The sequence below is a fragment of the Chlamydotis macqueenii genome, chromosome 5, assembly GCF_036417535.1.
Source record: "Chlamydotis macqueenii isolate bChlMac1 chromosome 5, bChlMac1.mat, whole genome shotgun sequence".
NCBI lineage: Eukaryota > Metazoa > Chordata > Aves > Otidiformes > Otididae > Chlamydotis > Chlamydotis macqueenii.
Genome location: NC_141560.1, coordinates 30,573,604 through 30,588,430, shown reverse-complemented (window position 1 = coordinate 30,588,430; position 14,827 = coordinate 30,573,604). Strand labels below are relative to the sequence as shown.

Sequence of the window (14,827 nt, the reverse complement as noted above, 5' to 3'; positions counted from 1 at the left end):
GGCTGTAAAGTCTTCCAGGTCAGACAAAAGCTGAGTAATTTGTATACCTACCTTTCTTGTTTTAATGCATATTCTAACATTTTTATTCTTCTCACTAAATCTTTCTTCAAATTTTCTTGACCCTTTCTTTCCCCTTGTAAAAACGCTATCCGAGCCTGAAAACACACAAAAAAAAAGGAAAACAAATTTTATTCCATTCTGTTCCAAAAAAAAAGGCAATGAAGTCTGGCTCTGAAGGGGAAAAAACAAACAAACAAACCTGCTTAAACTGCTTTGTATTAGTAACTTCAGTCATTAAAAACAAAAATATTTCTGCACTAGAGATCAAGTATTATTTTCTGTTCTTAAGTGTTGCGGGTTTTGCCTTAAAATAAAGGCATTAAAGTTACTATAGTAACTCTAAAAGAAGGCACAAACAGTAATCATATTAAACATTTTAATATATGCACATTTTTGTCCTTACAGCATTGTTAGCATAAATTGTTACATATCATCTTCCAAACCCAAAGTCATATTCAAATAGGTACATAGCATACCTTTAAGCAATTTAGCTTTTAATACCAGTATATTGAACACATTAAGAAATGGATACATTAATTCAACTACAGAATTTACAAATCCATTATACAGGGAACAACTATGTTCTATGGATTCACATTTTACTTACTACTGAAGACAGCTGAAGGTTAGAATATCACAGGAGAATTGGTTTAGTGTGCTGTTCTAGATGGAGAAAAATAAAGTTTGTTTTTTTTCTTTTTTTTTTTTTTTTTAAAAGCATCATACTTCCCACCTAACCTGCAAAGAAGCAATCAAGCTTTCTACTTGCCTGCCAACCTAGTAGATAACAATAAATGAAGTAACACATACAAGCTATCTCAACTAGTGCAAAAGGTCTAGTGGAAAACTTTAAAGTAGTTGAAAAATAAAGATAAGTTTGTTGAGAAAAAAAGTAGTCTCTTCACTACAAAGTGAAAGGGCTTGTATTTTGTCTTTTGCAAGCCAAAATCCCAGTGAAGATAAGGGAATTTGCAGATGCAAATATACAATTTAAACAGTTTTAATATTCGATATTAATATTCAATATATAATATTCAATACTACTGGATTGGTCATCATTTCAGGAAACCACAAACTCATTTGTCTTCATTATTACTTTATATTGATTGAAGTCATTGGGTAGCTATTCAAGACAAGATTCAATATAAAATTTTATTGGAAAAGAGATTAAAAAATACAGAATAAGGACAGTAGAGACCACACCGCTCTACAGAGCTTAAAATCAACAAGACAATTTATTAATGGAGGCACAATTAAAAAAAAAAAAAGGTAGAGCTATAATTGGCACCAAATCTATCCTTGAAGATTTTTTTAAAGGCAGTGGTTGTACATTTTTATTACTCTCAGTGATTAGAGCCTGAAATAGTTTAACCAGGAGCGCAGCATTCTTGCATTGCTCCTTTCTCAAGACTAAGTGATATCACCACACAAAACTTCACACATCAGTCCTGATTTTAGCCCCTCTGGCCCTGTGCTCCATGGTAAACCAAATTAAAATCTTTTACTTTGTATTAGCTAACTAATGATTTAATCAATGAAAATTTAAAATCCTAGTGAGAACAAAGCAGTTACAAGTATTGCAGTTTAAAGTCTGTCATGAAAGCACTCTCAACTAACCACTGCTGCTTGTAAGAAAGTAACACACCAAACAATGCATGGCAATAGAGAAGGAAAGAAAAAAAAAAAACAAACCAGGAAAGGAAAACCAGGAAAGGAAACCAAACCAGGCTTTGTAATGATTGCACAGATATTTCAAGACAAAAGGTAGAGATCAAGATGCAGAATCAGCTACTTTAAACAGTAGGCTCCCAATGGGAGTTGAACAAACACAACAACTATACTCAACTGCAATTATGTTACTTAGATTCTAAAAAATACTATAAAACTTACTCTAACCCGATAGAAAGTTAAGTCTTCTAGAAATAAACCCCACAATTATACATAATTTGCACTCCTCTAGTATATAAGGCAGCAAATAATCAGACAATTTCACAAATCCAACTTGTTACCCCCATTTTCACTAGTCAAGGATAAGAAATTGGAAAGTATACAGTGTCCTTACACATAAATATAAAAGCACACACAAAATAGTTATAAAGGTAGGTTTGGTTTTTTTTTTTTTTTTTAAAAAACAAACCGCAGTATGTTACATGCATACATGTGCAACATCATACTTCAAACATTTGGAAGTTACTGCATGCACACAGACTGTTTTTATAAAAATAAAATCAGAACTAAATACTTTGACAATTGTCATCCAAGGAAGGTTATGAAAGCGCTTATGCTCCCTGACTTGAATGCAGTTCTCAACTTTTTCCAAAACTGAGGTCTTCTGTAAGCTGTAGTCTTCTCCCCTTCTATTAGAGCGAGCACCCTTTTACAACTACTTGACAAATCTTAGTTGCCAGCTGCAACTGTTGGGCCTTAACTTCATCCTCAGTTTGCTGATAATGGAGAGGAAAATAATATAGCTGTGATCATCCACAGAGGGATGCACTTGCCTCCTAAATGCTCACAGCCAAGCTATTTCCTTCTGGAAATACTTCTGGAGTACTCAGCTAAGCAGAATCAAGTCTCTTGACTCGAGCATCCAGAGAAGGGCAATGAACCTGGTGAAGGGTCTGGAGAACAAGTCTTATGAGGAGCGGCTGAGGGAACTGGGATTGTTTAGTCTGGAGAAAAGGAGGCTGAGGGGAGACCTCATTGCTCTCTATAACTACCTGAATGGAGGTTGTAGGGAGGCGGCTGTTGGTCTCTTCTCCCAAATAACTTGTGATAGGACAAAAGGAAATAGCCTCAAGTTGCACCAGGGTTTGATATTTAGGTTTGATATTAGGAAACAATTCTTTACTGAAAGAGTGATCAGGAATTGGAACTGGCTGCCCAGGGAAGTGGTGGAGTCACCATTCCTGGAGGTGTTCAAAGAACATGTAGCCATTGCACTTCAGGACACAGTTTAGTAGGCATGGTGGTGTTGGGTCGATGGTTGGACTTGATGATCTTGGAGGTCTTTTCCAGCCCTAGGATTCTATGATTCTGTATTCACTCGGTATTGCCTAGATCTCATACTTTTCAATCAGACAGGTTAATGAGCTAAGTGATCTTGAGAAGCAATATACTACAGAAATAATGTTGTAAAACAAAACAAAACAAAACAAAAAAAAAAACCAAAACCAAACCAAACAAACAGAACCCCAAAATCCACCCTACAAAAAAGCCCTCAAAATTTTTTTTGATATACAATAGTATTTATAACAATCTTCACAGGGTCTAAAGGTTGAACAGAAAGGTTTCCACACAAGAACGCACTTAGTAGTTGAGTTTTTGACATTTTTGTCAGTATTAGCAGACTTCTTACAGCATCACTTTCTGTAGTTGCTTATATACATGTGACTGATTTTAGGATTTTTTTTTTTCTTCCTCCACTGTAACCATCACATAGCTAAAAACTAACCGAAGCTATCTATGCAGAAGAGCTTGATCTTCAGAAATATGGACAACCAATTTAGACTTTAGGAACACTTACTCATCAAGATCCTTAACACAAAACCAAGAATAAGATCACTGTAGATTTGCTGTATAAATTACATTAATCAACTTGCTTCCTTAAGTCTTGAACTCAGAAATGAAGGATGTCGAAACTATCACTTGATATATCGCATGACTATGAGACCTAAGAATTAACACACAATTTCCCAACACCGACTTCTCTGAAGAGCAGTAAATCTCAGGTTAAATAAGAACAGATAAAGTAAACAGATCAGCCTGCCTCAGGGTTGTTGTACTAACTTAGGTTTAACGCACAAACACTTAAGAAATGCTCTCTATGTAATACAACTTTCTCAAACCTTAGACATTCCTTTCCTTTGAAACAACTCTCAGGAGAGCTAGACTTGATATGATGACTATACTGATGATTAAGGATTGATTTGCTCTAAACTTGGGACATGAAATGGCAGAGAACAATTTGGTACTCACCTTCCTTCCCTTCCACCCAGTTACAACAGAATTCTTTCCATTGTCTTAAACCAATTTGTAAGTCCCCAGGCTGATACTAAGAGGAGCAACCCTCCTTCTCTTATTTCCATTCCCTCTATTGTGCTGACTTAGCTGCTTCTGCTGCCACACATTAAGTCTACTGAGGAAATAATTCTATTTATTTTTTACTTAGTTCTGAATTACATCAGTTTCCTGATCCTACTCTGTATAGCCATGGGAGTATTTAGGCTGGCACAAGGGATGCAAACAGGATACTGAAGTAACAGCTCCTTTCAGTGACAACACAGTCTTGGATCAGCCTAAATTGACCATGATATCATAACCTGCGTGTCCAGGGGACAAGAGTCCCAAAAACAAAGGCAGAGAGACTAACAAAGTCAAATACAGGACAAGCTCTAACTCTTTTAAATTACAAATTCAATCAAAATGTATTTTTAAAGTGTATTAACAAGACTATTTCTTAAGGGGGAGAAAACATGACTTTACAGAATATGTATCAAAACCTAGTTCTGTAAGCAAAAACATGACCTTCCATGGCTTTAAAAAAAATACTGCTGAATTCAAGTGTGTACAGATTCTGTTAAAATATTTTCCCCCATAGACAGGGCTATGCTTCAGATTCTTGAAATGAGCTCAACCAGTAGCCTCTTTTGCAGGGCAGATTCTTCCTCGTCTACCATAGTGTCCATTTCCATATTTACAGTATTTTCATGTATCTCTGAGATCCACTATCTTTCTACAGAATTCAGTGACACTTTAACTCTGGTCTCCCTCTACACCTTGGCTCTCAGCCGTAAATAAGAGTACTGTCACATGAACTTGCCCAGTTTTATTATGAAAGTGAATTCAGAGAGCTCAGAGAAGCAGTTAGGGTGACAGATACTTTGTATTTCTGCAAGGACGCATGAAACTACACAAGATAGAATACAAGGATAAAAAGAATTACTGAACAACTACTTGAATAGTATGGACCCCACAAAAAAAAAGAATTATCTGAGGCTACAGGATGCACAAATGGAAAGAGACAAATTAAAATTCTAACATCTAATATTCTAGACTTTGTAAACTTAATATTGTTCTAATAGCGCGCGTATGTCTGAGATGCAATACAATATATTTTATAGTTGGAAGAGTTTATCTTTTAAATAGAAGTCTGACCACGTGCAAACCAAGAAATTCTTTCATCCAACAAACTTTAAGATCTCATATATGAAACTGAAGTTTTCCTTGAACAGCAGGAATAAGTAAATCACCGATTACACTGACGCTCCACATCCTTAGCATGCAATTGCACTGCTTGATCCAAGTGTAACAGCAGATTTAAAGTAATTTACTAGAGAACTTCCATAAAACTTTAAATTATTAAAAGAAAAAATCTGCATTTCACCTAGAAGTTGACAAACCAAATTTTAAAGAAAAAATATTTTGGGGGAAGAAAATATGGATTCCCCCCCCCCCCCTTCTTTTTAAAGAAGCTTGAAAGGTCCTAAAACTTAAGAATTATTGTTCTACATTTCATACAGTAGTACCTATAATAGCAGCCTTCATATTAAAACTGCATTTTATTACCTCAACTGCACATAAAAGACTGACTTAAAAACAATCTTTACGTTGATCAATCATATTTCTCTTAGCAACTGCAGATAAAGGAGGGAAGTTATTACAATTTTTTGGGCAGGTAAAACTGCATATGCAACTTGAAGGTTATATAGTAACTAAATATAGGATTTCACAGTCTTATTTTATTAATACTGATATGCTGTATTTGGAATATTTATCCAACATCTCAAGCCTACCAAAGCATATTAAAGAGTCACAAAACCTGAATGCTAAAGCATGTAGGACTGATTAAAGCACTTATCCTGTTGAAACATTAACACTTTCCTGTACAATTCAAACACTCAAATTCTAATGGATTTACCAATACAGAAATGCACTCAGTAAGGGAGTATATTGTCTTTCCATTTCAGCTGTAAACATGGTTAACTCTCAGACTCTAAAAGTGTATTTTGAAAAAAAAAAAACAAAACAAAACAAAAAAAACACCAAACCAGCTACATGTAAAGCACTGCTAGCTGCAAAGCGTTGCTTGTGTTTTGTTTTTCTCAAGTCCATGCAGGCTTCTAGAAGGAAGGAAGGAAAGGCCTGCAGTATTTTTGAAAGAAATGCAATACATTGAAGCAGCTTGAATATACATACCCAGTGCACACATGCCTAGTGTGTCATATTAGGGCATGTCACAAAACTCAAAACAATAGTAAATTTTTTTTTTTTTTAAATGCTGTTTTAATCACAAGATTATTATCACACGAGAAGACTAACCTAATCTTCACTTTTAGATGTTTATTATGCTGAAGACGAAGTAGAACACTTTTGGAAAACAAAAAAAAAAATACTGAGGAGGTGGAAGATTTGACTCATAACAGTGATTTAAGAGTGGACACACCTGTGTAGCTACTAATGTTCTAGTTCCCATTCACTAAAAGGAAACTGAACATAAGAGAAGCCTTCAGCTTCAGCTTTCAACAGTCTGAAACGTCATCTCACTCAGAACACCTTAAATCATCACACATGTAAAAGCATTACGCATTTAGAAGAGTTTCAGTGTATCCTTATAGACCTGATTATGTCTATACATTTATTACAATTACGATTAATCCTTAAACTTTCAACTGAGGACTGAAGAAAGATACCTTGACTACTCTAAATAAATATATATCTATAAAAATAAAAATCAGTATTTACTTTGCAAATTAAAGCCTCACACAAGATTAACTCTCTAGTAAGCTGTGCAGTGAGATAACTGCCACTGGTCATATCAGGATCATACATGTTTCAAAGATACGCAACTTTTAAAGATCCTGTAGAACAAAAAATAATTGGAAGACTTACATTAGAAACATCAGCTCTCATATGTTATTAGAAAATCTTTACTTCATGAAATAAGTCCAGGTTCAAGATGCAGAAAAAAAGATTTCAACCACTAGTTAATGCTAGTGTACATTTGAACAGTATTTGCAAATAAGGAAAATTTTCTGTGGAACCTTATGAACAGTCAGTTAAATATCAGGTCAGTAACTACTACACTTGAAGGAGCAATAGTATTAGGTTGTTTCCTGAAGAGTCTCTTTTTATAGGTCTTTTCCATTTGAGCTGATGATCATTTCTGGCTGCTCAACTGATACTTTTTTCAAAGACATATCTGATCACCTTTCAAATGCAATTCCTAACCACTAGAAAAGTGACATCCTTGAGCAACTGTCCCATAAGAGTGGTAGATGCAAGAAACCCAGCTAGCTCAAAGGAGCAACCTGGCAGGTTAATGACACAGCTGATATACAAGAGAATGTACTCGTCCATAAGTTCCCTTCAGTCCTGCAATGGGTATGGCAAAGACCACACTTGCAAAACTCTTTCCTTCACTGAATCTGTCCTTCCTCTTTTCCACCACTACCATATCACCTCGAGTCATTCAGGTTCAAAAGTTTGCTTCTTTTCACTACAGGGCCACATACTGTCATGTTCCAACAGCTTCTTTGAACAACTTACATAAAATTCAGCCTTCCATTTCTAACCCTATCAGTATAAACTTTTGCAGATCTAAGTATTTTTCCCACCTACTAGCACTGCTTCTTTTCTAGTTTACCCATTTCACATATCAGTCAGTTGTCCAGAATTATAGTAGTAAAATCTATTTTGTCCCAACATATCAAGGCCTCTCATACGGGAACACAGTTCGCCTCTGCAATTTTCTTCAATTTCCTCCTCTTCTACAGTATGGCCAAATTTCTAAGCCACAACTTAAATTCAGTATAAGACTACCTTCTCCTTACTGAAATGTTTTCATGGAATAATTTTTTCTTGTGCTAGACACTCTCCTAACCAATACAGTATTCAGGAATACTAGAGTAACAAAACTCATACAACTCACAGATGTGTTTTTAAACACTAACATCTTCTAAATTTCATGGTCTGGAAACTAAGTAAACCAATTGTCCATAGTCTTCTATCCAGCACATAGAAGACAGCAGCTGGAAAAAAGTCAATTGAAACTAAAAGTCCACAAAAAAAGTTAAAAGCCACTAAAAACATAGGATTCAAAACACTGTTACAAAGAGCATTCTCCTCAAACACTGAACCAGAGATACGTAAGAAGTGGAAACTAAATAAAATGTTATTTTTGGAATAACAAATATAAGTGCTTTAGAAGGTTATCATTCACTGACCATTCTTGCACTCAAGTGTTCCTTATGGAACAACAGGCTTCTAAAAATTAGTTTCAGTTAAAAACTTACAAAATACTGAGCACAGTTTAATTTATAAATAATTTTTTCTTTCAATTGCAGTCACAGAGGCAATCCTTCAGAAAAGTAAGTCCCTGCCTAGGAATTTTTAGAAGACCTGTCATCTTCCTGAAAAAAGATTATATTCTATAAGACTGAATGATTATACTTACTTCAGGAAAAGTGAAGTTAATCTGGTCATCATCATCCACATCCATAAGAGAACAACTAAAACGCTCCACGCCAGTGTCAGAATATCAGCCGCTGTCCCTTTATGCCAGCTCCCCTCCTCCTCACACACACCTGACAATTTCTACAGGCATTTTATTTTAGCATCATTACAGACTTCTGCACTAGCAAATTTGTATTTTCTTTTGCACCTCACATGCAAATAATAAAAAACATGAGCAATCTAAGCAGACTAAAAATCCATCAAGTTTTAGCTAAGAGTCATTAAACAGTCACAATTATTTAATTAACTGACAGTTAACGGGAACGCTTGAAGGTACTAGATCACCTAATTAAACACAAATGCTCATTTTGACCTCAAAAAACTTTACCCATTTTTACCTCTAAGTTATTCTAACTTCACCAATATAAATATATTCTACTAAGAAATTACAATATTCCTATTCAAACATCAAATTGAATACCACAACTCAAGACAACTAAATAGCCAAGTAAAACATAAGCAGCAAAAGTATTTCCTTACTACTTATAAATGCTATTCTATGAAGAGTCTGGATAGCACACTTCAGCTGCATTCCTTCAGCAGGTTGAATAACCTACGAAACATGTTTGAACACAAGCTCACAAGACACTGAAGCAGTCATATTTCTAATAATAATTTAAGAAAGCTCTGCAAACAAATGTAAATTCAACTAAGTTCTCAATTAAAATTGTTTGAAAACCTAAGTATCCGTCCTCAAGAAAGTACATACTTGCTAAAGATCAAGTCATGTAAAATAAAACTAAGAATCCTACATCTGTTTTTTTAACTGACTTGCTATCAGACTTTAAATAATTTCACATCAGTTTTTCCAATAAATAAAAGGAAGAATACTAGTGTTCATATGTCTTTCACAGGAAGAAAAAAAAGTTAATGTTAAGTAGTTTTACCTCTCAACATATGGCCACTTTCAATGGAACCACAGAAAACTGCAAGAACTTGAGTTATGGAGCTTAATCTGCCAATACATAGTTTGGTCAATGCTAAAATTTAACACAAAATACATCCTATGTTCATCTCCAGTCTGTGTTTCTTCATCAAATCACCTACCAGGTCTCTGCCACAATATTACCAATAGCACAAACATCAAAGTTACTTTTTGTTAATGTCCAAAATGGATTGCTGCCAAAAGTCTCTCACGCACATTACCAAATGAAGCAAGAGGAGTATACAAAGGAGAAAAAAACCAAACCAAAACAACCAACCCCCACAAGGAAAAACCACTCAAATTTCTTTACAATTTAACACAGCAGAGCTTGAGAGCATCTACCTAAATGAACCTTTCCTTAACATGCCTTTCATAGGCCTAATACTTTCACTGTCTCAATAGCTTTTATGAAGTCATGCAATCTTTCAAAAAATATTGGGAATAAACAGAGGACATAATATACATCCTGTGTTTTTTGCAAACTCAATGCTACATGCTTTCTTTGCCAAATACGGCAGCCAAAAATTATTATTTTTTTTTTTACAGATGAAAATTGTTATTAGACTACCATTTGGTAAGAAATCATTGAAATTTTGCAATGTTTTAAATCAAGTAATGGTATTTTCCAAATGTCTGTGCAGGGAAAAAAAAAAACCACAACAAAACTGCAACACTAACGTCAAAAGTTGAATTCTTGCCAAAAACATCAGCTATCAACTGTAAGTGCTCCCTCCCTCAATTAACAAGACTGTATATAGTATTTCCTATGTAAACTTTCTATTTTGGAACATTTTGTACATTATTCCAGTACAAAATGCTTAGGGAAGCAAAGCTTGTGAGCAGTATCTTTCTCTTTGGACAGACTAATGAAAACAGACACAAACAAGTTTGTGGACATGCCAGAGTCCAGTCATCAGGTTTGATAAGCAATAGCAAAATAAACCATAATCACGGATTGTGTTTTAACCACTTGAGAAATACTCTTGACCATCACACCTATGACACCACAGTGCAGCAAGCATTTTGAAGACGTCTGACATCATCATAGATGTCAGTTTATTCATGAAATGTTCTACGTAAAGTAGTGCTAAAATAATCCCTAAAAAATTTTCACTCGACTTTGAAGTCTCTGAAGTGCTTTTCTGCCCAGACTCAAACTTTCATTTATATTTACCCATACGACAATGAAGAGCTTATTTTGAATCTCTGGTTAACATGCTTTTATCTTCTCTATGTATTACTGAAACACAGATATAATGGTGCTATAGGCAGGTCTTCAATCTAGTCACAATGCTATGTAATGGTTCTAAATTACAGTACAAACCGATTTCAAAACACAGACTAAAGTGCAGTGTAACTAGAGCAATTGCAAGAGAACTTCTTAAAGAAAGGTCAGGATTATTTTGCAACTGAAAGTCTTGGAATTTACACTGGAAGGGTTCTTGTACATTTTCTTCTGATTTTAATTTTTCAAGAATAGCTTCTATCCCTGGACAGGCATGTTCAACACCCCACCAACAAACTACTAAACTAATGTGCTAAGACACCGTTTGTCCGTAATCTGACCAGGTCACTATTTAAGATAAAGGTCATTGTCTGTCTTAGAAGAAACTATGTTGAGTACATTTCACCTATTGCAGTACAGGTAGTGCTGGCTTCCTTTTCATTTGAAACAGCCATTTAATTCTGTGAATACACAAGATTAATCTACAGTATTCTCATGATCAAATTCCTGCTTACTACTGTAGTTTTCTACACAACTGGATCAGAAAACACAAAGTTAAAGGAGTGGTATTGAAAATAAGCAAACTATGCATTTGTGTGGCTGTATGTACTTGTACACATCTGCATATTTTACTGCAATTTAATTTGGAGAATATGCTTTTTCTATCCAAAGTAAGCAACATACAGCATTTTTTATTTTCAATCATATAAATAAGAGATTCATGCGTGATGCAAAGCCAAGGTGCTTGAGACTTAGTTTTACAAAGAGCAGTGTAGTCAACTAAAAATACATCTATAAACTCCGTCTTCCAGGAAGAAAACAGTAGTGTTATAGCTTCTCTAACAGGATAATTGGACTGGGGTAACATAGAAAAGCTTGTTTTCAAACTAACAATGATGCAAACAAAACTGATCTAAAAGATAAGAAGATCAATTAAAGCAGTCTGACATTTAGATAGACCATATTTCATTCAGTTACCTTTGTAACTGAATGAATCAAATGTTTGACTGAATCAAATGTTTGACTTAAGACTTAAAAACAAAAAAAATGCAACCCAAACAAAACAGAAAGAAAGAAATCCCCTCGTTCCATCAGTAGCTTGTTCCAAGGGTCTAGTTCTTCATTTAAGTATGATTCCTTAAGAAAAGGCATGGAAAGAACATATAAACTTAATAGCTGTAGATTAGACTACAGAATAATAGATGGTTTACTTGGGATCCATTTATACTTCTTCTGTGTCTTCATGTAGAAAGGAGTAATAATTTTTCATTGTACAAAAATTACTTCAGTATGTTTTACACTTGTTGCCTGATTACTTCTTCGGTTGTTCTACAAAACAAAAACAACAAAAAAAAAAACAAACCACCCAAAAAGCAGCAGTAACCCAGCTTCACACATGTTGCTGTCACGCTTTCTACACTTCCTCATTGGGGTATTTTCTGTTTTTTTTTTTTTTTTAAGGTGAAGTTCCAGTCTGCTGCATCATAGCTCTTAAAACTAAACAAGTTTCTACTTCAAATTAGAAAGCATCTGAATATGTCTAAAATGCAAGGAGGCACCTAACAAGGCTACCTCTAACACTTCTTTTAGATTAGCCAGCAAGAATTCTAAATGGATCACTGTTCTAGATGTTACTTCCAGCCTTCAAATTGTTTTTATGTCAAGTTTTCAGCATTCTTTTCAAAATTACTACTAAAGAATGGGCTATTGTATTGCAATGTTGACCTTGTCAGTCCTGCACAGATCACAAGACAAGAAATCACTTCCCAATTTCTGTACTTATAGCTCCCACTTACAAAGCCACAGATCATTCAGGGGTTTTATGAATTTCTTTTAGCAGGAAATTCACAGCAGTTCTGGAGTAAAGCAACTCAGCACGTTTATTTCAATACAAGCTCATCCTCGGATGTGGTTTCTCATTCTGTCACTATCATCTATATTTTCTACCTTTCTCCTAAATGCATGAACCTTGCAAGTAAGATCTTTTACAAATGAACATACAGTTACACACCTCAGTCCACTTCTATCTAAAAAGATTTACATACAGTCTTTTAAACTGCTAGGCATATTTTGGAACACATCTTAGCTAGTAAAAAAAAGTTTTCTTTCAAAGAAAGTCACCACTACAACCAGTAAGACTAATTAAACACTGATGGTAACACCAAAACACAGTACTTGAATGTGATAAGATTAAAAATATCTTTACTGTCAGCATCACTACAGTGATGCATCATTCCATTAAGATGAAGTTGCACTGTAAATCATAAAGCTAATAATGAAGTGCCACAGTTAGAGCTTTGCTGGACACTTAATACTAGACAGAACTAAGAACATTAAGCTCATTCTCTTTTTTTATTACTAGTAGTCATAGCACAGGAGCACAGAAATCAAAGTGAAGTTGTACGCTTTGTAGTGTGGCAGGTTCTTATAATCACTACAGAGTAGAAAGGGAAGGAAAAAATCGCAGTGTGGCAGACATCCTCAAGAACATACATTTCCTTTCCAAAACCAGGAACACCTATTTATTACTTAGGAATACAGAAGGTGAAAGTATAATCCACAGCAGACCGAACACTGACCTGAACTGACCTAGGCTGTTCTAGTGATGAACACTCATGTCAACAATGTTCATCAGCTGCAGGTCAGTAACACACATTCCCAAGGAACAGACAGAAAAAAGCAAAACCTACTGAAGTGTTAGAACTAGAATATAAGCAGCCATATATATTCATAAAAAAATAAACTATTATAGAGCTTAAAGAGCTTTGCATCATTAAGGCAGTGGCAATGTTGATAATAACAAAATTGAATACAATCAAGTTCATGGAAATAAAAGTTATGAAAAACAAAAGAGCAGGACAGTTAAAATACAATACTTAACAAAGTGTTTTAAGGGAGGCATCACAGTAAGTTGATGAGGAATGAGTATTTTGCACCTCCTAAAAGTTAATCTAGCCTCCTGGCACAGAATAGTGCCAGCACTCTCTAATTTACATCATTTTATCAGAGAGTTAACACAATCAGTAGTCCTGCCTTCTACCGAATCAACTGTACAAATCTTGCTAAAGCTATGAAACAGAATAGGTCTTATGAAACTTGTAAACATGTTTACATGTTCTCCTTGAATACTTCTGAGAGCTCTGTTTGTCCAAACAGGATCTTTTCCTTTCCCAGAGTCTCAAGGTGTACCCCAGGATTCTGTTCACACAGAACACGTCTAGTGTTAGAAAACAAAAAAAAAAAAAAAAAAAGTAATTCTTCACCAAGAAGTGTCATATAACTTAATCTGCCACATACTTTTAGGCTTTGTTTAAAATAAAACCTCACCAGAGTAACAGTAAATTATATAGAAATGTTAAAGATCTAAATCAACAAAGAATGAGGTATAAATAGAAAAACACTGGTTTGGTTTTTCATTTACTTATAAACACTCTTAATCCTTTAGAGCCACAACCAGTCTCTCAATTTTATAGTGAAAGAAATGAAATATAACAATGTAATCACCTTCTTTTCACAAGAGAAAATCTCCTTATTCCTATTTATCTTAAACTATGCCAAGAAATCTCCTTACTTCATATTTGTGTGCATACCTTTTAGGGTAAGCTCCGATACATAGCAGCTGCCTTTTAATTTACAATCAGGTCTTCTCTGTATAGGTTATTCATTCACAAAAAGGAAGCAGCTCTGCACATTTTCAATTTGGAAGACTTGCCAAGAAGCCTAGGAGGAAGGTAGGATTTACCCCTACACACACAGAAAAGCAGACTTTCAACTTACAGTGAACAGGCGCCTAAAGTTTTACCATGGGCTAGTCGCCTCTAGCACAGTTGACTAAATAGCTTATAGGAAGCTACAGTAGGGAAACCTTTGACTATGTCTAATTGCCTTCTACCCAAAATACATAAAACTCTCAATTCAGTGCTTTAAATTGCAGAAGGGACTTAAATCCACAAAATACATAGCTATTTTCGCCATTAGCGTAGAAAAATTATTAGCGAACATAAGTTTCTTTATTATGTGAATAAACATTATTTATTTGTACAAAGAAGTACTTCTGCACCCCTGCTACAGCAAGCACCTTAACAGCTTGCAGAAAGGGAACT

At 34.8% G+C, this 14,827-nt stretch overlaps 1 protein-coding gene across 5 annotated transcripts in view; it reads right to left on the bottom strand.

Moving 5' to 3' along the window:
* Nucleotides 1-14,827, bottom strand: part of STRN3 (striatin 3) — a 64,438-nt gene that overhangs the window by 43,610 nt on the left and 6,001 nt on the right. For 4 of the 5 annotated variants that reach the window (XM_086749344.1, XM_086749343.1, XM_086749345.1 and 1 more), the window contains exon 2: nt 52-155. In XM_086749344.1, coding sequence (XP_086605470.1) covers nt 52-155 — 104 coding nt within the window. Of the gene's footprint in view, nt 1-51; nt 156-667; nt 724-14,827 lie in introns of all 5 variants that reach the window. The other variant, XM_086749348.1, reaches the window with a different exon arrangement.